A 25,415-nucleotide genomic window follows, 5' to 3' on the forward strand; every position below is an offset into this window, starting at 1 on the left:
AGCCTCCAAGAAGCCCAGTCTACTTCCTTACCCTCTGGACCTGAAAGGCCTAATGCTTGTTTTCCATCAGAAAACTCTAAAGACTAGATTAGGCTAGTTCCAAATCTTTTTTTTTTTTTTCCAAACAGACCTGAAAGTTTCATTCCAGAGAATCTAGAATTCACAGACTACCACATGATTGAGCCTGGTAACTTACTTACTGAAAGAATAAAAAAAAAAAAAAATAAGTGAAGTGGGTACCTTTCAGTGAGCCCTGCAAAGGTATGCCACTAAACAAACATGCCACGTGCAAAAGAGTTAACGCAAGAGTTTTATTGGAGCCAGGGAGGTGAGGGGAAAAGAGCAGAGCAGAAAGGCCATCTCACAGTGAGAGACATGAGGCAGACCTACAGAGAGAGAGAGAGAGAGAGAGAGAGAGAGAGAGAGAGAGAGAGAGAGAGAGAGAGAAACAGGCTAGGAAAGAGGCATACGTGACAGAACTGTGTGCCTGGGGTACACTTTGAAGGAGTGTGCATGGCCACAGGCAGTGACTTTTGGTGGCAGAGGCAGGCTGCAACCGAGAAAACCAGGATTCACCATTCCACTGCTGTGAAGAGACATCATGGCTGAAGCAACTCTTATGAAAGTGCTTAATTGGAAGCTTCCTTAGAGTTTCAAAGGTCTAGTTCATTATCATCATGGTGGGGCGCATTGGCAGCTGGCAGGGCAGGCAGAGAGAGAGAGAGCATGGGCCTGTTGGGCGCTTTTGAAACCTCAAAGTCCACACCCCAGAAACACACTTCCTTGTACAAGGCCACACCTCCTAATTCTGTCAAAGTTCGACTGCCTGGCGACTAAGCACTTATGGATATGACCGTTGGGTGTCATTCATATTTAAACGGCCGCACCTGGCTTGCTAGATTGAAGAGTGAAAAGTTCTATGAAGACAAGAATACTGGAGTGAGGTTTTTTATAGGCCAGTCACTTCACTGAATAACCAGATGATCCCAAATGCACACAAGATACATATTTGCACACATAGAAAACCCGTAAAAACAAACTAGAGGCTGTGCGTGGAACACATGCCTTTAATCCCAGCACTCAGGAGGCAGAGGCAGGCGGATCTCTGAGTCTGAGGATAGTTTGATTTACAAAATGAGTTCCAGGATAGCCAGGACTGTTGCACAGAGAAACCCTGTTTCAAAAGAAAGAGAGAGAGAGAGAGAGAGAGAGAGAGAGAGAGAGAGAGAGAGAGAGAGAAAGAGAAGAGAAGAGAAGAGAAGAGAAGAGAAGAGAAGAGAAGAGAAGAGAAGAGAAGAGAAGAGAAGAGAGATTAAATGGAGCTGCCCTATACTGGAAGGTGATCCTTCCAACACCAGAGGCTATAACACAGCCCAGCTCTTAATGTGGAGAAAATCAAATAAAAACAACCATGCTTTNAGAGAAGAGAAGAGAAGAGAAGAGAAGAGAAGAGAAGAGAAGAGAAGAGAAGAGAAGAGAAGAGAAGGAGGAAGGGAGGGAGGGAGGGAGGGAGGGAGGGAGGGAGGGAGGAAGGAAGGAAGGAAGGAAAAAGCAAATTGGAAACCATAATACATGAGCAAAAACTCTGTAAGAAAAAAATGCCCAAACTATGAGACAAAAGAAAACGACAATAACAAACCCTCCAAAAGCACCATTGAGTTTGTTTTGTGTGGATTGTCAATGCTGGGCTGGTCCCTAAGTGTGGCTTGCATATCCAATCAGACTCTGCTGGAGAAAATGATTTTTCCCTTTGAAAACAGTTATCAATTGGAGCCAGCTTTGGGGTTAGGGGTGGATCATCTGCCTACTTTTCCTGTCAGAACCCGGATGTCAACAGACTTAGAGCTGTGTAGGCTCCAGACTTGCTGCTACAGTCTCTGAATTCATATGCACATCCATCCTGCTGTGACTAGAAGGCACATCTTTCATGACTGTTATCTTCATTTGTTATTAGAATCTTTCTGCCTTCTCTTCCCTGAGCTTTGAGGGGAGACATCCTACTTAGGGCCGAGTCTTCCAAGGTCTCTTACTTTCTACACATTGTCCAGTTCGGGGTCTCTGTATTTGTTCCCATCTTTTGCAAAAAGGTTTTCTGATGGAGATTGTGTAAGATGCTGACCTATAAGGACAGCAGAATGCCATTAGGAGTCATTTTATCATGTATTCCCTTAATAGAACAATAGTATTTGGAGTTCCCCCTAAGTGAAAGTCCTATTTATTCTTAGCTTCTTGGCTACCTGGACAGTGTTGGACATGGGTTCCATCTCATAGAGTAGGCCTTAATTTCAATCAGATAGTAGTTGGTGGTTTGTTTTGTTTTGTGTTGTGTTTTGGCTTTTTGAGACAAGGTTTCTCTGTAGCTTTGGAGCCTGTCCTGGAACTAGATCTTGTAGACCAAGCTGGCCTCGAACTCACGGAGATCTGCCGGCTTCTGCCTCCCGAATGCTAGGATTAAAGGCTTTCACCACCACTGACCGGCCAAGATAATAGTAGTTTATTTTTATAGCTTTTGTTACTTTCTATACTAACTAGAACTTTTAGCTAAATTCTACCACACATTACTGCAAAAGCATGCTGCAAGCCTATAATCTCAGCACTTGGGAGGTGGCAGCCAGAAGATAATGATGTCAAAGTCATTCCCATTACGTAGGGAGTTGAAAGCCATCCTGGGCTACATGAGAGCCTGGCTTAAAACAGTGGACGCTCGTTTAAAATGTAAGATTTAAAATGTATTCCAGTAAACTTTTGCTTTATGTTCCCAAACTTTAAAGTATATTTCTAAAAATAAACTCTAAATGGTATACTTCTAAACCCATAAATCCTGATGAGACGCTGACCCCTTTAGTGTTCTTTTCATTTGTTTTTGTATAATTTTCAAAACTTTTACAAGTCTGTCTCAGTACTGCAGGATCTGTTATACTGACAAGTATTAATGCAGTTCCCATCTTTCCCCAAAAGGACTATAAAAAAGCAAGGCTTTTGGATTTAAGGCATAGATATAACTATTAAGTCCAGGTGTTTTTAAATTACCTCCACAATCCCAAATGATGCTGTCTATACTGAACCATTCTGGCCAAATGTCATAAACTGTAGTATATGCTTGTACCAAGCTAAGTTACATCTAGGATAAATACATAAAATAAAACCAAGCTTGCTGACATATTTATTTCCAGGATAGGTCTGTCATGTGGACTTTATAATCATATTTGAAAATCCAGCTGTGGAAAGGTATGCACACTAGATAAATAGTCACTGGGCATCTGCCAGACCACAGAGTCAGACTGTGCATAGTAATGAAAAAACTAAAATGGTGTTTGAGCAATTCATCCTTTCAAGTTAAAATTTCCAATTAACCATATACACTGTTTGTCACCATCAATAAATATAACAATTTTTTATGCCAACGAGAATAGAAAATTATAACACTTTTCTGAAAATACTCTCTAAAACTGATTTCTGGCTTTTATAAGTCTTCTCTTATCTAAAATATTTCAGTAAATATAAACGTCCACTCTGCCCAGTGTAGTCAGTTTCCCATTTCTGGTTAATTCTAAAGAAGAGCTCTATCTTATGCAAGAAACGTTGGCTCAACACCCTGGTGGATTGTTTCTGTCTTAGTTAGGATTTCTATTGCTGTAAAGAGATCTCTTATAAAAGCAAACATTTAACTGGGCCTGGCTTACAGTTTCAGAGGTTCAGTCCTTTCTCATCATGGTGGGCCATGGACGTGTGCAGGCAGACTTGGTGCTGCAGAAGGAGCTGAGAGTTCTCCATCTTGATCTGAAGAAGGCACTAGGAGACTGTGTGCCACACTGGGAGTAGCTTGAGCATACGAGACCCCAAAGCCCACCCACACAGTGACCCACTTCCTCCGACGTAGGGTATACATATTCCAACAAGGCCACACCCCATAATAGTCACTTTCTATGGGCCAACCACTTAAACACTTGAGTTTATGGGGACCATACCTATTCAAACCACCAGTTTCTATTAATAAGCAGACAAGAATGTTTAACGTATTCTAAGATAATATTCCAGGAAACTAACAGGTACAGTCCTAGGATAAAATATATTGTTTCAGTCATGACTTCATGGCTATGTTCAACTTTGAGGATAGTTTCCCTTTCTCCAAAGGCATACTGTGATACCAGACCTATATACTGAGCAAATATGTGAACCGAAAGAGTAAATGATCATGACTAACAGATGCTTTATTGAAGACCTTTGCCAATCAATTCAGTTGTGAAGCTTTGAGGTACATATAGTCAATTGAGAAAGATACTTTTCATTGTAAATATTTTACTAAAATTTTATTTTATGAAAATGAAGAGAAAAATGTTTGAATAGGGGTTTGCCATTCTTGTTGATCTTTTCAAAGCACCAACTCTTTGTTTCATTAATTCTCTGTATTGCCTTTTGTTTCTATTTTATTGATTTCAGTCATGAGTTTGATTATTTCATGCTACCTACTTCTACTGGGTGAATTTGCTTCTTTTTGTTTTGGAGCTTTCATGTGTGCTGTTAAGTTGCTAGTGTGAGATTTCTCCAAATTCTTTATGTGTACACTTAGTACTATGAACATTCTTCTTAGCACTGCTTTCATAGTGTCCCATAAATCTGAGTATGTTGTGCACTCAACTTAATCGAAATCTAGAAAGTCTTTAAACTCTTCATCAATGCAGTCATAATTCAGATGAGAATTTTTCAGTTTTCATTGAGTTTGCAGGCTTTCTGTAGTTTGTATTGTTGTTGAATTCTAACTTTAATCCATGGTGATCTGATAAGTGGAGCTTATTCCATTTTTTTTTTGTATCTATTGAGATTTACTTTGTGACCAAGTATGTGGTTAGTTTTTGAGAAGGTTCCCTTAGGTGCAGAGAAGAAGGTATAATCTATTGTGTTTGGGTAAAATGTTCTATGGATGTTTGTTAAGTCCAATTCAATCATAACATCTATTAGTTCTCTTATATTGCTAAGTTTCTATCTGGCAGTCCTGTCTAGTGTACAAGTGGGGTAGTAAGGTCTCCCGCTATTAGTCTGTGGGGTTTGATGTGTGATTTAAGCTTTAGTAATGTTTCTTTTATTTGAGGCCTAGATGTTCAGAATTGAAATTTTCTTTTTGGATTTTTCCTGTGATGAATATGAAATGCTTTTCTCATCTTTTTTTGATTAGTTTTAGCTTGAAGTCTATAGATGTCAGGATAGCTATATCAGCTTATTTCTTAGATTCATTTGATTGTAAAATCTTTTACCAAACCTTTTCTCTGAGGTAATATCTGTCTTTGAAGATGAGGTGCGTTTCTTATATGCAGCAGAAGGATAGATCCTGCTTTCATATCCATTCTTTTAGTCTGTATCTTTTTATTGGTTAATTGAGTCCACTGAAATTAATGACCAGTGATTATTAGTTCTTGTTATTTCTTGTTTTTGGTGGTGGTAGTAGTAGTGTTTTAGTTTTTGTTGGTGGTGATGTTATTGTGTGTACTTTTCCCTTCTTTGGGATTTGCTGCTGTGAGATCACTCTATTGCCTGTGTTTTTGTGCTGTAGCTGACTTCCTCAGGTTGGAGTTTTCCTTCTAGTACTTTGTGGAGGGCTGGGTTTGTAGTTATTGTTTAAATCTGGTTCTATCATGGAATATCTTGCTTTCTCTGTCTACAATAATTTTGTAGACAGAGTTTTGCTGGGTGTAGTAGTTTGGACTGGCATCTGTGGTCTCATAGTGTCTGCAAAATGTCTGTCCAGGACCTTCTGGCTTTCATGGTTTCCACTGAGAAGTCAGGTGTAATTCTGCCTTTATATGTTAGCTGTTTGTTTTTCTTTGTAGTTCTTAGTATTCTTTCTTTATTCTGTATGTTGGTGTTTTTTTTTCTATGGTTTTGTTGAATATATTTTCCAGGCCTTTGAGCCAGATTTCCTGGAAGCTTTGTCTTAAGAATTTGTTAGATTTAACGTTCTCTTTTAATGATGAATCTATTTTCTCCATCATATTTTCAAAGTCTGAGATTCTTTCTCCATTTCTTGCATTCTGTTGGTTAGTCTTGCTTCTTTAGTTCCTGTTTATTTACCCAGATTTTCCATTTCTAGAATCCCCTTGGTTTGTGTTTTCTTTATTGCCTCTGTTTCAATTTCCAAGTCTTGAACTGTTTCCTTCACCTGCTTGATTGCTTTTTCTTGTCTTTCCTTATGGGATTTATTGATTCCTTCCAATTTTTTGTTTGTCTTTTCCTTGATTTCTTTAAGGGGATTTCTCATTTCCTTTGTAAGGGTCTCTGTCATCTTTATAAAGCTATTTTTAAGGTCATTTTTTTCCTGCTTCGCCTGTGTTGGAATGTTCACGTCTTGCTGTTGTACAACTAGGTACTGGTGGTGCCACACTGCTCTTTATGTACTGAATGTATTCTTCCACTGCCATCTATCCATCTCTTTTCTAATTGGTGCAAGCAGTGGTTGTGTCTCTAGGGGCTGCTGATCTTGAGCAGGATGTTTGACCATGGGGAAGGCAATGGATTCACTGGGTTTGGGTAGCAGAGTGGGTCTTACAGGTTACAGTGTCCAGTGATTGGGGATGGTATTAGAGCATCCTGTCAGCAGGACTCCTACCTGCTAGTTGGCTACTGGGGATGAGATGGGAGGGAGAAGGGCAAGGAATGTGCCCTGGGGCTTAGGACCTAGGGATTGGGGTAGTTTAGCTGAGAGACCTGTCACTCACTTCTTCCAATTGGCGCAGGCAGTGCTTGTGTCTCTACGGCCTGTTGATCTTGAGCTGGATGTTTGGCCACGAGGAGGGTGATAGGCTCAGTGGGTTTGGGGGGTTAGAGTGGGTCTTGTAGGTTCTCAGTGAACTTTCACTGTGAATTCATTTGTTAATAATGTATGGATGAGGGTCTTACCTTTGAATGACATTTCTAGAAGGTAGCAGAGCTAACTAGACAATAGCTTTACTGACTCCACTGTAGCTCAGACAGTTTTAATAATTATCAACAGTTATTCCAATTTTCTTTAAAAGTTTTTTTTTTCCATAAATATGCCAGCCATGGTAACTCAAAGCTTTGATAGATTGCTAGGGCATCAGCGGCATAGCAAATTCTCAGAATGTGTCAGGTCACGGTCTCAGCTCACAGCAGAGAAAAAGTTTTTAAGTCAACAAGCGAATAGCGGAAACTATTGACTGGGATGCAGAAAGCAGCACTCTACCATAAAAAATTGTCCTCATACACTAGAGTTAAGAGTTGGGAGGCAAGAAGTTTATGAGAAAAGAAATGGGAAATTCAGGGGCCTCTAAGGATCTCTCCAAATTTCAACATTGCTGTGGAATAATGCTTTTTTTACACTGTAAAGATTTGTCACTTGTATTGGTTTAGTAAAACACTGATTGGCCAGTTGCCAGGTAGGAAGTATATGTGGGGTAACCAGACTAGGAGAATTCTGGGAAGAGGAAAGGCTCAGTCTGCAGTTGCCACTCAGATGCAGAGGAAGCAAGATGAAAATGCTGCACCGAGAAAAGGTACCAAGTCACATGGTTAATAATGTAAGTTGTAAGAGCTAGCTGATAATAAGCCTGAGCTAAGAGGCCAAACAGTTTATAATTAATATAAGCCTCTGTGTGTTTCTTTGGGACTGAATGGCTGCAGGACTAGGTGGGATGGAAACTTCCATATACCTAACACTACATTAACCAAAGAACTATAATCTAATGATTTAGTAAGTTGGTTGTACAGCAGATGCATACAAACTGAACTCAACCACTGAGACTACAAATATTTAGCCTTCTTGTCATCAGTTGTCTCACAGACATTTCCTTCTTTGTCTTTTTTCTTTCTCTTTCTTCCTTTGTTTGTGTCCAATGTATGTTTGTGTACCACATATATGTCCAGTATCCTAAAAGTCAAAAAAAAAAAAAAAAAAAGGTGTGAGAGCACCTAGAACTGAAGTTAAGGACAATTGTGCACCACCATGTAGGGCTAGAAATTGAACCCCAGTTCTTCCAAGAGTAGAAAAATTCAGAACTGCTGAGCTATCTCTCCAGCCCCATCTTTTTTTAGCACTCTTCCATCACTTAAAATTCAAGTAGTTCATCCATTTGGGTTGTTTGTTGCATAAATCCTCTGTCCTAACAGTCAAAAGCAGATAAATTTTAGTATTGAGCTAAGTTTGGCAGCACGTGTTTGTAGGTTCATAAAATTCAGAGTCAGACAAATCAGTACTGCCCAGCTGCAGAGTAATCTGTGCAATATAGAGAAATCTCATCAAATATAAATAAACATATGTTGTATGGAACATGGGGTCACCTCCTAGGATTCTAGCTACTAAGGATCATAAAGCTGGAGAATCATGAATTCAATGCCAGTCTGTCTTTCTTTCTTTCTTTCTTTCTTTCTTTCTTTCTTTCTTTCTTTCTTTCTTTCTTTCTTTCTTTTTTGAGACAGGGTTTCTCTGTACAGCTTCACTATCTTACCAGGGCCTTATTTCAACATGTAAATAAGAGAATTTGGAAATTAGCTTATTGATAGATACTAACCTAATATGTGAGGAGCTGTCTTCAAACCCATGCACCACAAAAACGAGGAGAGATTTCACTTTAGTGGTTTAGAGAAGAAAAAGAGACTTGTATAGCTACTTATTCCTGCAAGTATTCCTGGAAATCATGACAAAAGTACAGCTTTTCAAATGTTCCCGATAAAAATCAATTTGAGTGCTCTCAACATGGCCGCTGCTGCTGGCCCTGGACCGTTTCTAGCCATTTGTTGTTAACAAGAAACCTGTGATTTTTCAGCAGGAAAGCTCAGGTGACACCGCGATTAAGCTCTAGTTCTGAAGTTTCAAGTTTCGTGCTGTTTCCTGCATCGCCCTTAGTCTGCAGTATTAAGTCTCAGAGAAAATGACAGACAAGCGGGGATTATTAAACTGTAGAATCAAAGCTCTAAATGTTTTAACTAAACGAAGTGTTGCCTTGTGTAAACTGACAAGGTCCTTTTAGGCTTTTATGCCTCCCCAGGTACCGTCAATTACAGAAAGCTCTATGTATAGAATGGCTTGAAAGAGCTGTAAGTTTTATAACGAATGTATTCCGTTGTAACTTCCATTATAGTACCAGTTGAAATTTCAACAATTTCAATGAGTTATACTATATCTTTCTAGAAGTTGTTTCAAAATAAGTTTCTTGGTAAATGTTAAGTATACAACACTATTATAAATTTGTTTTTATTAAAGTTGTTAGAAAGAATCCTAAGAAATTTATATTCCAGATTTCTAGTTTCTAACATAAAATTTCAAATTTCAGTATCTATTATTCTGTATATTATAAATATATTAGATTAGGAATATTCCCCAAAGCCAGGCATGGTGGCACACGTCTCTAATTCCAGCACTTGGAAGGCAGAGGCAGGAAGATCTCTGTGAGTTTTACAGAGTTCCAGTTCTACAGTGAGTCCCAGGACACCCTGTCAGAAAGAGAGAAAGAGAGAGAGAGAGAGAGAGAGAGAGAGAGAAATTAGGGTTGAGTTTTATGAGCTTTACTAAAAAGGGAGAGTGGAGTGGCAGCCACTGGGTGGCACTGTGAGCCCATGCTGGTGCTCTATTGGGGTGTACCAGCATTTACAAAATTGTATTCTCTTGATTTTTCTAAGTGTACTTGCAATTAAAAGAAATAAGGTCAACAGGATTTATTCTGGAAATTCTCTTGAAATGTTACTAAATTCAAGGTTATAGGCTTCTATATGCTAACATAATATTACAGTTCTTAAGTGTAAACACTAAATATTAAAGTACCAAAAACTGCTTCAAGCTACTTCTATTTATAACAAATGAATATTTCACTCAACAGTAAAGTCAAATTGTGTAATATAATGAGATGACTAACATAAAATATAAAATCTTTCCATGATTTTGACTGTCACCCAGAATTAGTATCACATTTTTATCTACAAAGTTAGAAGGACATTTACATAGTAACTTTCTAAGTGATTTTAATTTTCTTTCAATTTAACTTTAAAACTTTTTCTGCCCTTAAAAGCTGATAACTTTCCATTATTAAGAAGTGAAAATCTCCTTCGCCGTGTATCACATGGATGGCCTCCCTCTATGTCTGTGCTGATGGTTTTAGGCACTCTGCACATTTCCCATAGGGAGCACACTAAAGAACCATGCCCAAAGTATGGCAGTGTTAATAAAGAAGACACAGCTGCACTTGTTTCGTTCTCAGTGAACATTTTAACTTTGCATTAAAATTTATTCACCTGCACAGACTGCAAGACTGTACATATGAGAGCTTGCCTCCTGGGGACAATATACAAGTCCTAGGTGCAACGCCTTCAGTAGGATGTAGACAATGGTCCTCCAGCCCTTACTTCTAAAAACATGTTACTTAGCACACAGCCAGTAAAAACACGAAAATACAGAGCATGCTGTACCAACTTCATTCTGTAACAGCAATATTCAGGAACAGAAAGTTACCAAGAAAATTGAAAGAGAAAATCATTACAATGACAGCTTAAAATATTAAAAGTATTTATTTAGGAAAGAAAGAAACCTCAATTATCAAATAGAGTTAAAATTCTTAATAAAATATTACAATATATTAAAATTATAAAAGGGATTCTTAAATATACCATATATAAGTAGCCAAAGTCCTAGAGACGTTCATGCAAAAACCTCTATAGTTAGCGACTTGAGCATTTCAGTAGCTCTGCAGTCTCTTCAAACCTGAAATAGAACAAATGATGTATCAGCTAAGTGCACAACTCATAATGTAATAGGCTTGAAGTTGTTAGACATATGCTTCTGAGCCTAAGATAAACCTGAGTGTTTTCCTTATTTTAGGGAGAGTTAATATTAATACACAGAAATAGAACAAACATAAATCAGCCAATTCTTGCAGCATAAATTATTTTAGAATTTTCCAAATGTCAAAGAGTTTTGTGGTTTTTTAAGGTAGTAGGGTATAAAACATTTTGACACCATTTCATCATTTATTTCCTTTAAACCACTCTTTGCTAAAATTAGATATAATATTATTTTTCCCCAGTAAAAGCATCATCGTGGTACTCGATCAATAGCTCACTGGAAACACAACGTAATTTTGAAGCCTATCATAATATTAAAAATGTCTCCCAACTATCGTAATGTTTTGGTCAATCAATTATCAGAAGTAGAGAAATCTGAATTAATGATCAACCAAAGCATCTTTGCCCTTTGATAAATTCTGTGAATTGTGTTTTACACCAAAGCAGTGACTCATCTCACACACACCCAACTGGAAGTAGATTTACTATCCACTGGAGTCTTAAAGGAAATTCCACACTGACTGAGCCTCACAAGGTCTAAAACACATGCGTACATCCGCATACCACACTCCAATCAGTTCCCTACAGAGAAGTGATTTCTGTTGCCTCTTTCTGTTACTTACATTTTTTTCATCCTTTCCATTTTCTGGATTGTTGTTTCCTTTAATTTAAAAAGCAACAAATTTAGGCAATTTCTCAAAGTAAACAATCCTCAAAGATGGACCATGAATAAATGAAACACACTCTGAAGACTCGTCAACACAAAGAACCCTTGAGAGAGGAAACTTAGAATTTTAGCATTTTTCTAGCCAACAGCATATACTACACAGCATTTACTAAAAATGATGCTTTCTTCTTCTCTACCTTAGAAATCATCTAAGCAGCGGACAGCTTCTCTTACCTCCGAAAAATCTTTCAGTCCACAACAATGAATAGTGGAGCCCCTGGACGTTGATTCTGGTGACACTGTGCTATAGCCAGATGAGCGGTATGTACTGGCTGGTGCCCCCATCCTGTACTGTTTATCTGTGAAGAAAGTACATTTGATATCTTTCCACTACACAATATAGTCAAATATTTAAAATTTTATTTACAGATAAATTAACTTAAAATGGTTATTGGTATAGTTAAAAATGAGTTAATACTTTGTATACATATGGAGATAGATGCTAAAAATTCTCTAATAATTTCAAAGCACACTTTTGTGTACCACTCTGTGGTGCACGCTTGAAATCACATGTACTTGGGAAACTGAGAAGAACCATGAGTTCAAGGATGACCTAGCTAATATAGTGAAACCCGTCTCAAACGAATCTCTGGCTTCCATGCAAACACACGTGAACACACACATACACACACGAATGCTAAAGATGCCAAAGGCCCATAAAAACTATTCTTCAGAAAATATTTGCAAGTCAGCAGTACTAATACAATTTATGAACTCACCAAAGGGCACATTATCCAAGCCACTAACAGAGTCAGAGTCTTCACTTGCTGCATTAAGCTCTACGCATTCATTCTGGAACGTACAGGTAAATATTTAGAATAAAGGTGATTCAATTTATGCTACTTAACATAAAATATAAGCAAAGCACAAGGAATGTTTAGTTTTAATAAATTTATTTACCTATAATAAGTAATTTTTTGTCTGCATAAAAAAAAAAAACAACCACTTAAGTGTGGAAGCAGAGAGTAACCTTGAATCTATAACTCCAGTCTCTAAAAATAAGACAACTAGAAACCAAAACCCTAAGAAATAAGACATATTTCTCAGACTCCATAAGGCAATGGTAAATGTGGTGGTCTGAATAAGAATGGTCCTATAGGCTCATGTGTTTAAATGTTTAGTCACCTGGCGGAGGGGCAGTACTATTCGAGAAGGATCAGGAGGTATGGCCCTGTTGAAGCAGGCGTGGCCATGTTGGAAGAAGCACATCAATAGGAGGGCTTTGGGCTTTCAAATGCCCATGTGAGGCTCAGTTTCTCTTTTCCTCCACCCCTCTAAGCCTGCGGATCAGGATGTAGCTCCCAGCTACTGCTTCAGTGCCAGTCATCCCCCTTGCCATGATGCTGATAACAGACTTAGTCTGAAACTGTGAGCCAGCCCCTAAATGCTTTCCTTCAAAAGAGCTGCTTTGGTGACGGTGTCTCTTCACAGTAATAGAATAGTAACTAAGACAGTAAATTTAGTAACTGTTTCTATGAATTCACCTTATGATTGAAGTTAATGTGTAAAAAAAGTTTCAGTTTTAAGTCTTCTACAACTTTTCCTGTAAACTGAAGAAGCTTTGTCCTACTAAAATACACAAAATAATTTTAAGTTTTTCAAAAAACTCTTACCTCACTCTAACTATTCCAAGCACTTTTAATCAGAAAAGTTCAACTTACAGGTCTCATAAATTATCTTATTTGATAGAAAAAAAAATAGCTGCAGGAAGTATAAGAAAACTTGTTAAACTTAAGTAGACTTTATTCTAACCAAACATTTTCTATTTCCTGCGGAGCCTCATGTGTAGTGGTTTCCAAAAGAATACAGATGTCACTAAGATGCGCACTTCACTGTACTCGAGGAAAGCTTTACATGTTTACTACCTTCTTAGACAGCAGCAGCTCTGTCTCAAGCAGAGTGACTCTGCTCAGGAGGTTATTCCAGGCCTTCTCATCGACCATCACTTTCCCTTTTGCTGTGGCTTCCAAACACTCAAGCCTTTTCTCTACCCAGGTCAGCCTCTTAAGCTTCTCTTGGCATTCAGCAAGTGCGATCTGAAGTGCAATAATCTCAGGATTATCACATACGTCCTGAAATGACAACATGATTCCAGATGATCTGAAGTCACATTCCTTTGAAAAGGATCAATGTCCTTCCACTTCTTTTGTTTTCACAGCTAAGGAAGGAACACAGTATGGAACTAGGAGCTCCCCCTGTAGAGAACAGGGGGCCTTAACAGCCCTCCAGGCAGACAGCAGTGGGCCTTACTAGAAGGCTGTCAGATGTGGCTTTGATGACTTCATTTTCACAGCCTCTACCTGTGAATTAACCTCTCTGATGCTCTTAGACAAGGAGTACAACTCAACTATCATTTGCCAGTTTCTTTAGACAATCTAAGAGGAAATAAGCAAGTGACAATATGCAGATTACCTAGATAGTAAAAAGTAGGCCCATAAATAAAATTTCATAAATCCAACTGTAATCCAAAGTGTATGGAAATGACAATATATGTGCATTTTAGCAGAAACGGTAGGGATTATACACATAATGGTCTTTGTGTCAGCAAGGAGTAATAGAAACGACAGGACAGCAAGCAGTCAGGTAGGATAGCACACATCTATAAGCTCCACACAAAAGGCTAGGCAGGAGTTTACCACAAATCTGAAGCCACTTTGGACTACACTTTGGCCAAGGCTACACAGTGAGACCACGGCCCACTATAATATTTTCTATTGAACAAAATACAGCAAAGACTCACCAAAGAGAAAACAGGAATAAAAGGCCAAGCTTTTTTCTATTTGCCAATAGAGGAAACAAGTGGTAGAAAACTGCACTGTGCAAAGCGGCATGAGTCTCTGGCTGGAGAGTAATTTCCCTGGGCATACAATCTCTTACCTCTGTTTGCTGTACTTCAAACTCAGGGAAACCTCCAATCAGATCTGACAACTGGAATTCACCGAATCACATTTAGTAAGACTGACTGGCTCTTAAGTTATAACGCAGATGTCATAATTTAAAGTTTTATTAAATTATAACTTTTAAATATTCCAACTTTCAAACACTGAAATAATCAGATACTGAAGAAATCTGTCAAAGAGGTCCTCGGCCCTTACTTTCAGCTCAGTCTTGACGTCAGAGGCCTGCTCGTCAGCAATCACAACATTGGAGACCTGCTCCTCAGCAATCATGATGTCAGAGGTCTGCTCTGAATCTTCACACCCTTCACTCACTTCTGCCGAACTTCCTGTCCCTTCGGGCATGTCAGCGCTGTCTTCCGTGTACAGGTGACGGATCACCACAGCTTTTTTCTGTACAGAGACGAGCATGGAAGAACTAGTTTAACTGTGAAACTGCACAACTACTTTATGTATATTCAGAGTAATTCTCTAGACTATAACTATTTAAAACATTTAAATTACCACATACAATGTATCACAGCATGTCAATATTTATATATTTTAATGTATTGGTGAAATTGTGGTTCACCTTTTTAAAAGCATTTTTATGTCTTAGGTTAAACACTAAAATCTAGGTTTTTTCAATATCCTGGAGAAAGTGGTTATAGAAAAGATGAAAGAGAATTAGTAAAGATTTGATTAATTGTTGAAACAGGATGCTCTGTGCTTTTGTAAATGTTTGAAGTGTTACATGATAGAAAGTTAAAAACAAACAAATGAAGAAAAAAAATATATTAGGTGTGGTAGCACACAACCATAATCCCAGCACTCAGTAAGCCCATGCAGAATTATAAGGTCCAGGCTAGCCTGAGCTATACAGTGAGACTCTGTCAATGAATAAACAAATAAACAAAAGTTGTGACATAATTTATAGGTTAAATAATCAAAAAAATCAACAACTATATTATAAATATTACTATAAATATCACTATAAGTATTATAGTGAGGACACACTATAATATTTTCTATTGAACAAATCACAATATATATTTTACCTTCAGCTAAAAGTTCAAAATTTGAAAAGGGGGAAGTACTAACAAGGACCTCACATTAACTCTTTACCCACTCTTTATGCCTATGCACTGTCCGTACAGACACTGAAAACCCCTATCATGTGATAAAGAAATCATAAAATATATCCATATGACATGAGGCACCAGGAAGAAGACAATTAGCTTCAGCACTGACTCACCTTCTGTCGATAAAGAAATATATTTATAAATTCTATCAGTCTTGTAGCAGTTATTCAAGCTCTTGGTATTAAGGCTCTGCTAGTCATGTATTTTGGATTAGGGAATAAATAATTCTATGTATTTTACTTTATCTAGAAACATTTAACATCTTTATCTAATTGCATGCTGGTTATTTGTCTGTATTCTGTCCTCTCACCCAGGAGTAAAATTGCTGGAAACACATTTATTATGCAAATAGCATTTTAGCTTTGAGTTCCCTTGGATATGGAAAAATGCTATCTCTACACGTATTAGATTCATTTAGCCACAGATGCTCAAAGCAGACAAAGGCCGAGACAATCTATATCTAGTAATAGAGAATACCCCAAAGCAGTTATTAGATAATCTATATTCTAGGTTATTAATGCATCTAAGTGGATCATTATGATCACTCTAGTTACTAAGGGGTTGTTAGGATGATCAGGTTTGTAATTAAGAGCATATTCTCAGGGGCTGCAAAGATGCTCAGGTTAAGAACACTTACGACAGAGGCTTCATTTCCAGCACCCACTTGGAGCCTCACAACCACCCATGACTCCTGTTCCAAGGGATATGACACCCTCTTCTGTTCCCTTCTGGTATACATACATATAAGATTAAAAGAAAAACACATGCACACACATTTTAAAAGAGTAGATGTCAACACCTCTGTAATATAACCTTACTAAATTTATCTAGGAAATTAAAATGATTGAAAATTAGAAAGATAAAGTCCAATTGATTTTTCAATTTTATACTCTTCTGCTGAGACTATTTGAGGGGAGGGGAGGGTAGGGAAGGGAAGGGCAGTGGGGGTGGATATGACCAAAGTACTTATATAAAGAAATGAAACAAACTAATAAAGACTAATAAAAATGCCTTGCATACTGTGTTATCTGACTACAATGTGTCACCAAATGCCAGTCAGAGAAGAATCTTTACTACATTCAGATATGCTCTGTTCTTTCTATTTTCACACCTTCCCTGAAGTCATGAACCTGCCAGTGATGTCAACGCCAATAGCCTCTACAGTGGGGTTCTCACTGCTCAAACAAGGTTCTGGCTTTTCAGAGATGTTCTTCTTTTTTTGGCATGATGGATTCTAAGAAAAAAAAAGAATTAGACAAAATAGTATATCTTATAGAAAAGTATGATGTACATTTAAATTCTGTTATTTCAGTACTTATTTTTGATAACAGCAAATAGTGAAAGTAATGAAACATGCTTTTGCTTATTTGTTTATTGTAAGTTTAAGTGAGAATGGTATGGTGGTGCTCTAATCCCATATTTAGAAGTGGGAGGAAGAGGACTGAGGCCAGCTTTAGTTACCTAGAAAGTTTAAGGCCAGCCCGGGCTACACAGTTAAAAACAAATAAGAAAATAAAACAAGCAAAAGTGACAAAATACATTATATTTGAACTGTTAACTTAGTTCCAGGTCACAGATATGTAAGAAATGTGGCTGCTATCAGAGATATAATGACCTTTGAGAGGGTTATGCCCCATATGTGGACAATGCAGCAACTATGGCATCGGACACATGGGCTGTGAAACCAATGGGATTTAGAATTAACTAGGTGCTCCTGGCCTTATCCAGGTACAGACTAGGACATCTGGGTATTGCAGCGGCCTGTACTCTGCAGGAAGCTAGCTATGAAATAATGTACGTCCTGTAGAGAAATCCCGAGACCTAAAAGTTTGGAGGGAGGATTCCTCAGCATCTCTGTGTTTCTACATTCTCATTCCTTCAAATTCCATCTTGGTTCTCAACAACCCATGTTTGGTCCAAACTAACCCTAGTTCCTAGAAACGTCCCTGAAATCCCTAGGAAATTCCACAATTATGCATATAGCATTAACAGAAGAATTCCCTTCCATTCATAAAACACTGATGCCTGGGCATCTGGGATATTCACTTACCCGCTTAGCTGCCATTCCCATCCCGGAAGAAAGGCACTATTGCTTTCGCTTCGATAGCAACTCTGTTACTATGCTTACATCTCTTCTATGTCTGTCTTTGAATTCTTTCTCTAATCATTAAAGTCTAATGAGACAAAGAACTTCTGTGTCCAGCAAATCAAGTGACAATTCCATTTTTAAATAATTTGCTATTTATTCAAATATTTGGGTATTTAGCATAAGTCTCTACTGAAATCTATTCATTAAATCACCTTGTCAGAGCCAATCAACTCCTTGTGCTTTTTCATCACACAATTCAATACATCACAGACAATTTGGATTTTCCACTCAGCAAATCCAGACTGTATAAACTGTTTTTTTGTCAAAATTGGTTTATAATCAAATTGATCACGAAGAAGCTGTGAAGGAATAAAGGTAATATTTAGTTCAAAATTATATAGCCACTTGGTCAGAAGGTAATAGCTACACACATACACACAAATCGCAGTACTTGACCAAACTTAACGGTAAACATTAAGGTTCTTAACAATCAAAACTAACTGACATCAAAGTTAGTCTCCATCCAGGTATGCAGATGCTATTGCAGATATGAGACCTGATTTCAGGTCTCAAGGAACAAACTACAGAAGTTTCAGTTTGTATCTTACAAGTGCAGAAGCCTGTGGACTATAAGTTCTCTCTCTTGCTCCCTGCAGTACACAAAGTTTTACTAAAATTTCATAGAAGGCAGGCAAATTATAGCCAGTGACAAACATTTACCAGTTGCCATAATCAAGAGGAAACAGACAAAGCAAACATGAATTACAACTTAATTTCGATACAGATCCCATTTTTTTATTAATTTTTTTCTTTCACTTTACATCCAGACCAGTTTCCCTCTCCCTTTTCTCCTCCCCACTTCTCTCTCCTTTGCCCCTCCCCCATCCACTCCTCTGTTTCTATTCAGAAAGGGGCTGGCCTCCCATGGGAGTCAACAAAGTATGGCATATCAAGTTGATGCAGGACCAAGCTCTTTCACCTACATCAAGGTTGGGGTAGGCAATCCAACATGGGGAATAGGTTCCCAAAAGCCAGCACAAGCTCCAGAGACATGTCCTGATCCCACTGTTAGCAGCCCCACAAACCAAGCTACTGTCAAACACATGCAGAGGGCCTAGGTCAGTCTCATGCAGGCTCCCGAGCTGTTGGTCCAAAGTCCGTGAGCTCCCATGAGCTCAGGTCAGCTACAGAGACCACATTTTAATGAGATAAATACCTATGAGAACACTCTGTCAAATAAACATACATGTGATACATAACAACATATGAGAGTGGCCATAGATTATAATAAAGCTGACTTTTTCCCTATTGCCTAGTATTTTAACTAAATTTCTTACATGTTTAGACACATAAATATTTATATTGCACTATAATTCACACTATATACAGAACAGGGACATGTTACAAGCTGCAGCTCAGGAGCAATAGGTTTTGTGTACAGACAACAGTTAGGTCTGTACAAGCACACTCTGATGCTTGTCCAATGGCAAAATTGCCTATCAATGCATTTTTCAGGATGTATAACACTGTTAAGGAAATATGCAATTGTATTTCGGTAATTATTACTAAAGTATTAATTTTAAAAATCATTCAATAGTTTCTCAAGTAATTATTGTTTTGTGAACTCAAAATACCTTATAGACGGTGTCTGTGAAGCGCACATCGTTCTTTCCTATGAGCTCTATATTGGATTCCATGAGAAGCTCTGCTATATAAGGGGAGTACGAGGTAAGAGAATAGCTAATGATGGGCAAGGATGCTGCGGTGTCCCCTCTCATCAAACTGCAGGGCAAAGGGAAAAGACTCAGTAAGCACAGTTCCAAAAGCTAGCTGATTAAGGAAAATTAGCAACGTTGTCAGGAATTTAGTTATTATTACAGACACAATAATGATGTAATTTCTGACTCTCTAGATTCTATATCCTACTCTAAACCACTGACTATGAAACAGTACTGTTCATCTTCATGTGCTCAAAACCTCACTACAGCTGTACAGTCTATCTTCTACAGTTTTTATTGGTTTTCTAAAGCTTATTCTTACTTGATATATCTTATTTCTCCTACTAATACTACCCTACAGCTCTCAAAAATATTTTAAGGGTTTGTAACATTTGTTACGTTGACCCAGTTGTTCCTACACAAACCTGCAAAGGTTAATCGTATGAAGTCTTTTAAGTTACAAATGAGGAACACCCTGGAAAGAGATTAGACATTCTCCTTCGGCTTGCACGAGAACGGCACCTTCTTAGCTTGTGCTCATGTCTAGGAGGGCATTCTACACTTTGCCCGTCTTTATTCACTGTAACTCATTAGGCAAATGCCGATTTTCATGAAGCCATCGTCTGTCTGATCCATATTGATCTTTCAATACCTGCTGCCTCGTGCTGTCGGCTTCTAATCGTCTAGCCATTTACTGGTGCAAAATGTCTTACTGATTGCTGCACAAAACAGCAAATGAATTATTTCTTCAATTAGCCAGTACTACTGGTTAACTAAAGTTGTACTGTTCTTACATATAAACAGCATATTTTCCACAGAAATCTCCACCCCAAAATTTTAAAAAGATTCTTTTATGTTGTGTATGTGTGTCACATGTGTGCACATGCCCAGAGCACAGGCAGAGGTAGGGCACCTGATAGAAGTGCTGAGCACTAAACTGTATGTACATCAGTCTAGATATTCTCTCCATATAATTGTAAACTCAATGGGATATAATGGATTTTATTAATTACATAGTCTTCCATCCCTCATTCTACAGAATTGTATTCATTTTAATATGACCAATAAGATCACAGATGTTACCATTTCTTGCAAATTTATTTCTTTGTGTATTCACTGTACAGAAGATAGATTTCATACATTTACACCATGTGTTCTCTTAGTATGGAAAATTCTAATTGGTGAGATTTCCGATGGCAGCCCCCATTCTTTAAAATGTGGCTGGAAGATGGTTCAGTAGTTAAGAGCACCTGCAGCTCCACCCGAGAAACAGTTTAATTCTCAGCACATCAGCACATACCCCTCGGTACAGCTATGGAGCACAAAGGACATTTTGAAGGTGCTGGATCTCTAGTTTCAATGTGAGTCCTGAGAATGCAAGTCAGGGTCATCAGGCCTAGCAGTCAGGTCCTTAACCAACTTGTTAGCCCTTTATTTTCATCTAAGACCCCCTCCCCCATCGAGTCACACACTATCTCAAACTTTCAGCAAAATGAAAAATAGCACAAATAAGTTTCAAATGCCAAATGTACTATAGCTTACCCAACATAATCCACTTCATTAGGGTAATTTAGCAAACGAAGTACTTGTTCTAGCTTCCGCAAGCTTCTTTTTAAGTCACCTGTTGCCATTATTGAATATTAGATTCAGCTCCAACTCCTAAAAAATCTTGTAACTTCTCATCTAAAAATAAAATCATGAGTACAGTTAAGTGCGTGCTTTGGGAAGCTGCTCTGTTCTACTCCGTGTGCGCCTCTTCCAGGCCCCATACATTTTACACCACACTACTTCTTATAACAGCACTTTGGTGGCGGGTGAAGTGCTTACTGCATGGTACTGACTCTAAACCCTAAATATAAACTTAACATGAACGACACCCTTTAATTTTTTCTCACAAAAATAAGTTTGCCTTATATTTATATTCATTCAATGTATTTTATCTAGCACTCTCCCAAATATTTTACCTTGATGATAATGGACTACAATAGTTACCTCTGTGCTGTGACCAAACACCTAACAGAAGGATGACACCCAGTGGAAAAGTGGGCCCTTGGTTCAGTGTTTGAGAGGATATAGACCCTTTTAGCATGGAAACCATGGAGACACACAGCTCCAAGGTGGCAGGAGTGTGTGGTGGCTGCTAGCTCACATTACACCAGTCCAGAGGACAGGACAGCACAGAGGTGGGATCAGGCTATCATCTCAAGGCATCTTCACTCCCCAGGCCATTTCCTCTAGCTAGGTTCTACCTATAAAAGATTCCACAGCCTGTCAATTAGCACCCCAAGCTGGAGACCAAGAGATCAACCATAAGAGTCTATGGAAGCCACTTTTTATCCAAACCATAGCTGGTACAATCTGAAAAAAAATATACCAAGCTGAAATAGTCTCCATCACTGGTTATCTTGAATGTTTATAAAAAGCTGTATAAAGAATAAGAAATGAAGACAAACAGCACAGACTTAGTTATTATCCCCATGGTTTGGATTTCATGTAGTTGCCAATCAGATGCTTGTGTTCAAAAACAAAACAAACTCATAGTTCACCAACATCTTCCTCAAGAAAGTTATAAAAGTACACAGAGAAACAAATTCTCTGAGAATTAAACTCCTTTAAAAAAAAATCACTGGCATTAAAAACAAAACAGAACAAGAATTAGATGAAATATCCTTTATGTGATTTTTCCCCATCTACATTTCAGCTACCGACATAAAAATGGTCCCTTCAGATACCTCCTCTGAGGTAAACAAACCTGCGATTTGCAAAATTCTAAGCCTGGGCCACCACCCATTTCCACAGTCATTTCCCTAGATATGGGCACCCTATTCTCTCTCTGCAGGAATACCATTCCCATTTCCAGTCTGCTCCTTATACACATGGTGTAGAATAAGCTGCTGAACATACTTTTAAGCACTCTTGCATTGGCATTTTGGTCGCCATTTTTGAAACACTAAATTACACTGATCAAAGATTAACATATTCACTTCCAATATCCAGGAGGGCAACTATGTTTTTTGGGAACTTGGGGGTGGGGTGGGATGAAGGTAAGGGGAAATGCGGAGAAAAAAGTGAGAAGGGGAGGATGGGGAAAGCTTGGGGAAATGGGATGGTTGGGATAAAGGAAGGGTGGATATGGGTGCAGGGAAGTATATATCTTAATTAAGGGAGCCATTTTAGGGTTGGCAAGAGACTTGACTCTAGAGGGGTTTCCAGGTGTCCAGGGAGATGTCCCCAGTTAGCTCCTTGGGCAGCTGAGGAGAGGGAAGCTGAAATGGCCCTATCCTATAGCCATACCGATGAATATCTTGCATATCACCATAGAACCTTCATCTGGCGATGGATGGAGATAGAGACAGAGACCCACATTGGAGCACCGGACTGAGCTCCCAAGGTCCAAATGAGGAGCAGAAGGAGGGAGAACACGAGCAAGAAGTCAGGACAGCGAGGGGTGCACACACCCACTGAGACAGTGGGGCATGTATTGGGAGCTCACCAAGGCCAGCTGGACTGGGACTGAAAAAGCATGGGATAAAACCAGACTCTCTGAACATGATGGACAATGAGGGCTGCTGAGAAGCCAAGGACAATGGCACTGGGTTTTGATCCTCCTGCATGTACTGGCTTTGTGGGAGCCTAGCCTGTTTGGATGCTCACCTTACTAGACCTGGATGGAGGGGGGAAGAACCTTGACTTCCCACAGGGCCGAGAATCCTGACTGCTCTTAGGACTGGAGAGAGAGGGGAGAGGAGTGGGGAGAGAGGGAGGAAAATGGGAGGCGGGGAGGAGGCGGAAATTTTTAATAAAAAAAAGATTAACATATTTAGACAATGAAGACTTTAGGGAGAAAAAAAAGGAAGCGATCCTAAAATCAAATTATACAAAATATTGATTATTACTGTAAGCCTTATTTCACATCTTTGCAGATGCCAGGGCTAGACAGACATATGGAAATAGTAAGACAGACTTCCCACACTGGCCTTTATTGTCTAGAAAAGGTGAAGTGGGAACTGCTCTTGCTGTAACTAAAAACCTCCTTGCTCATAGGATTTAAGATTGCAGGTCTTAAGACCCATCTGACTTAACACAATTCTTTCCTTTCAATCCTATCCCATCTTCCCAGGACAAGTGATTTTTATCGAATACTCTGTGGTATCTTTTCTTTTTCTCATATTCTAGAACACATTTATCTTTATATTATTTCTACCTCTGGTAATGGAATTTCTGACAATAAAGTATGTCCCGGGAACACATCCTCTTCATTACCAGCAGAATAAATATTTGAAGAAGAGTAAAATTCAAGTACAGCTTGGATCTGTAGGTGAAAGGAAAAGATGAGATGACAAGAAAGAAAAACACAAAGACGTTAAAGGAAGATCATAGAAAAAAATGCTCGCAAGAAAGATTTCCTAATTTTTTAAACTGGTAAACACTAAAATCAAGATTATTAATTGAACCCGATCAAGTACTGTTACATACTTTACACTTGATCTTAGTCAAACGGCCAGAAAGTGATCTTCAACATATTTCTGAGATAAAAAAAACTTATTACTTAAAAATAAAACTGATTTTCATTTTCACTTTATATGACCTATCACAAGACATTAAAGAAAGAAAATATACAGATTCAATCATTAAGGTCTCAATAGTCTACGGAGTTTTTTTTGTTTTTTTTTTTTTTTTTGAAGAATTAGGAAGAAATCAAATCTGCCGACTGAATTTCTGGAAAAGGTTGTGAGCATAGCACAACTTGGACTGGTGGGGAAAGGGAATTAAACCCAGGGCCTGTGCAAACCACTCAGTGGCTCTACTAATGAGCTAGATCCCCAGCCCAGCAGTCTAAGACTTTTTTCATTTTAACCCCACCTCAATCTCATAGTTGTTACAGGTCTTTACATACATAAGGTGTCACTGAACTCAAAAATCATTTTGTGCAGGATGAAATAACTAGACTTTAATAATTGCAATGAATAGCTATGATTTTGAGTTCCAGCTCAAATGTCTAAAAACCATATTTTTAGATAGAGGAATACAGATCTGCAGCAATTAAATTTACAAAATCACTCCGTACTCTAGATACTAAAAAAAAATGCTGTTGCAAGAGAAATGTTTTGATGAGGGATTTAAAAAAGGAGTTAGCGAGGCCAAATGTGAGCAATGGCTCAGTGGCTTCACTGTGTTTACATAGAAAACTGATAAAAAAAATAATGCTTGCAAGTAATTCTGTAAAATAATCTGATGCAGCTCTAAGTCTAGAACAAATAAATAAGTTAAAATTAGTTTTCTTTCTATAGAGAGGAAAACCTGTAGTCTTCAAAGTAGATAGAGAATTCTTTAAAAGCACCATGAAAACATGAAGGACCGACTCCTCCAGCTAGTCTAGATGTATCATCCTTCTTGACTGAAAAGACCCAAGAGATATCAGCGTCCATTTAACCTCGCAGAATTAAGTCAGTCACACATCAATTCTAAGAGGTGGACTGCGAGTCTTCCTAAGCGTCTACCAGTTGGGTACATAAGCAAGTCCCATCGAGGGTTCCCCTCCTGCCCTTAGGTGTGAAAGGATGAAACAGCAGACCTGATCATTCGCCTACAATTCCGGAACCTCGGAAGACCCTGTCCACGGAGCACAGCCCGTCCGCAGGCTCTGGCGCAGCCAGCAGCCGCCAGGCAAAGGGCAGGGTTCCCAAGGCGATCGGACCAAGGAGAAGGGAGCACAAGTAACTCGAGAAAGTGGCGGGAACCAGGCGTCCAGCCCCGGAGCCCTAGCGCCCGCGCCCCGGGGCTCCTCTCGCGCCGACCGTTTGTATTCGGAACCGTGGGTTCCAGCGCGCCGCGAAAAGCGGCTAAACGTTCCGAGCCACGGGCTGCCCCACACTCTGCGATTCCTCGGTGCAGATTCCATACTCCGTTTGCGCGTCTTCCTCGGAAGGTTTGAATCTCAAGATAATATTATCAATTATACGCCTTATAGTAAGTGTCACGTTTCAAATGGGCACAATTTTCATGACTATAATCGTTCAGAATGAGAAGCGAGAAATAAAGACGTTCTGGAGAATCTGCAACGGCGAAAGTGCCACCTTT

The 25,415-nt window shown here is 38.8% G+C and overlaps 1 protein-coding gene across 3 annotated transcripts; it reads right to left on the reverse strand.

Annotated features, from left to right (window-relative positions):
* Positions 1-10,490: 10,490 nt before the first annotated feature.
* On the reverse strand, positions 10,491-25,180 carry Cep44 (centrosomal protein 44). 3 transcript variants are annotated; one of them, XM_050147820.1, is made up of 11 exons: positions 24,910-25,180; positions 20,877-21,017; positions 19,251-19,398; positions 17,829-17,975; positions 16,639-16,761; positions 14,605-14,799; positions 13,375-13,545; positions 12,229-12,301; positions 11,684-11,808; positions 11,406-11,443; positions 10,491-10,702 (listed from the first exon to the last, which is right to left on the reverse strand). In XM_050147820.1, exons 2-11 carry the CDS (start codon positions 20,963-20,965, stop codon positions 10,660-10,662), a joined length of 1,152 nt encoding a protein of 383 aa, XP_050003777.1. In that variant the 5' UTR covers positions 20,966-21,017; positions 24,910-25,180; the 3' UTR covers positions 10,491-10,659. The 3 variants fall into 3 exon arrangements, with proteins under 3 accessions (XP_050003777.1, XP_050003776.1, XP_050003778.1); XM_050147819.1 differs by having other exon boundaries at positions 13,375-13,581; positions 24,910-25,177; XM_050147821.1 differs by having other exon boundaries at positions 10,491-11,553; positions 13,375-13,581; positions 24,910-25,177.
* Positions 25,181-25,415: the final 235 nt, after the last annotated feature.

Source organism: Alexandromys fortis, unplaced genomic scaffold (genome assembly GCF_014885135.2).
Source record: "Alexandromys fortis isolate MF-2015 unplaced genomic scaffold, M_Fortis_MF-2015_v1.1 scaffold_58, whole genome shotgun sequence".
In the NCBI taxonomy this organism is placed as follows: domain Eukaryota; kingdom Metazoa; phylum Chordata; class Mammalia; order Rodentia; family Cricetidae; genus Alexandromys; species Alexandromys fortis.

Excerpts from the sequence above, each read along its gene's own strand:
- Cep44 (XM_050147819.1), bottom strand. The coding sequence starts at position 20,965 with ATGGCAACAGGTGACTTAAAAAGAAGCTTGCGGAAGCTAGAACAAGTA. Across the intron at positions 14,800-16,638 it reads GGTTCATGACTTCAGGGAAG|AAAAAAGCTGTGGTGATCCG; the intron begins GTGTGAAAATAG and ends GTCTCTGTACAG. Across the intron at positions 13,582-14,604 it reads ACGTCAAGACTGAGCTGAAA|GACGTATGTGATAATCCTGA; the intron begins GTAAGGGCCGAG and ends TTGTCATTTCAG.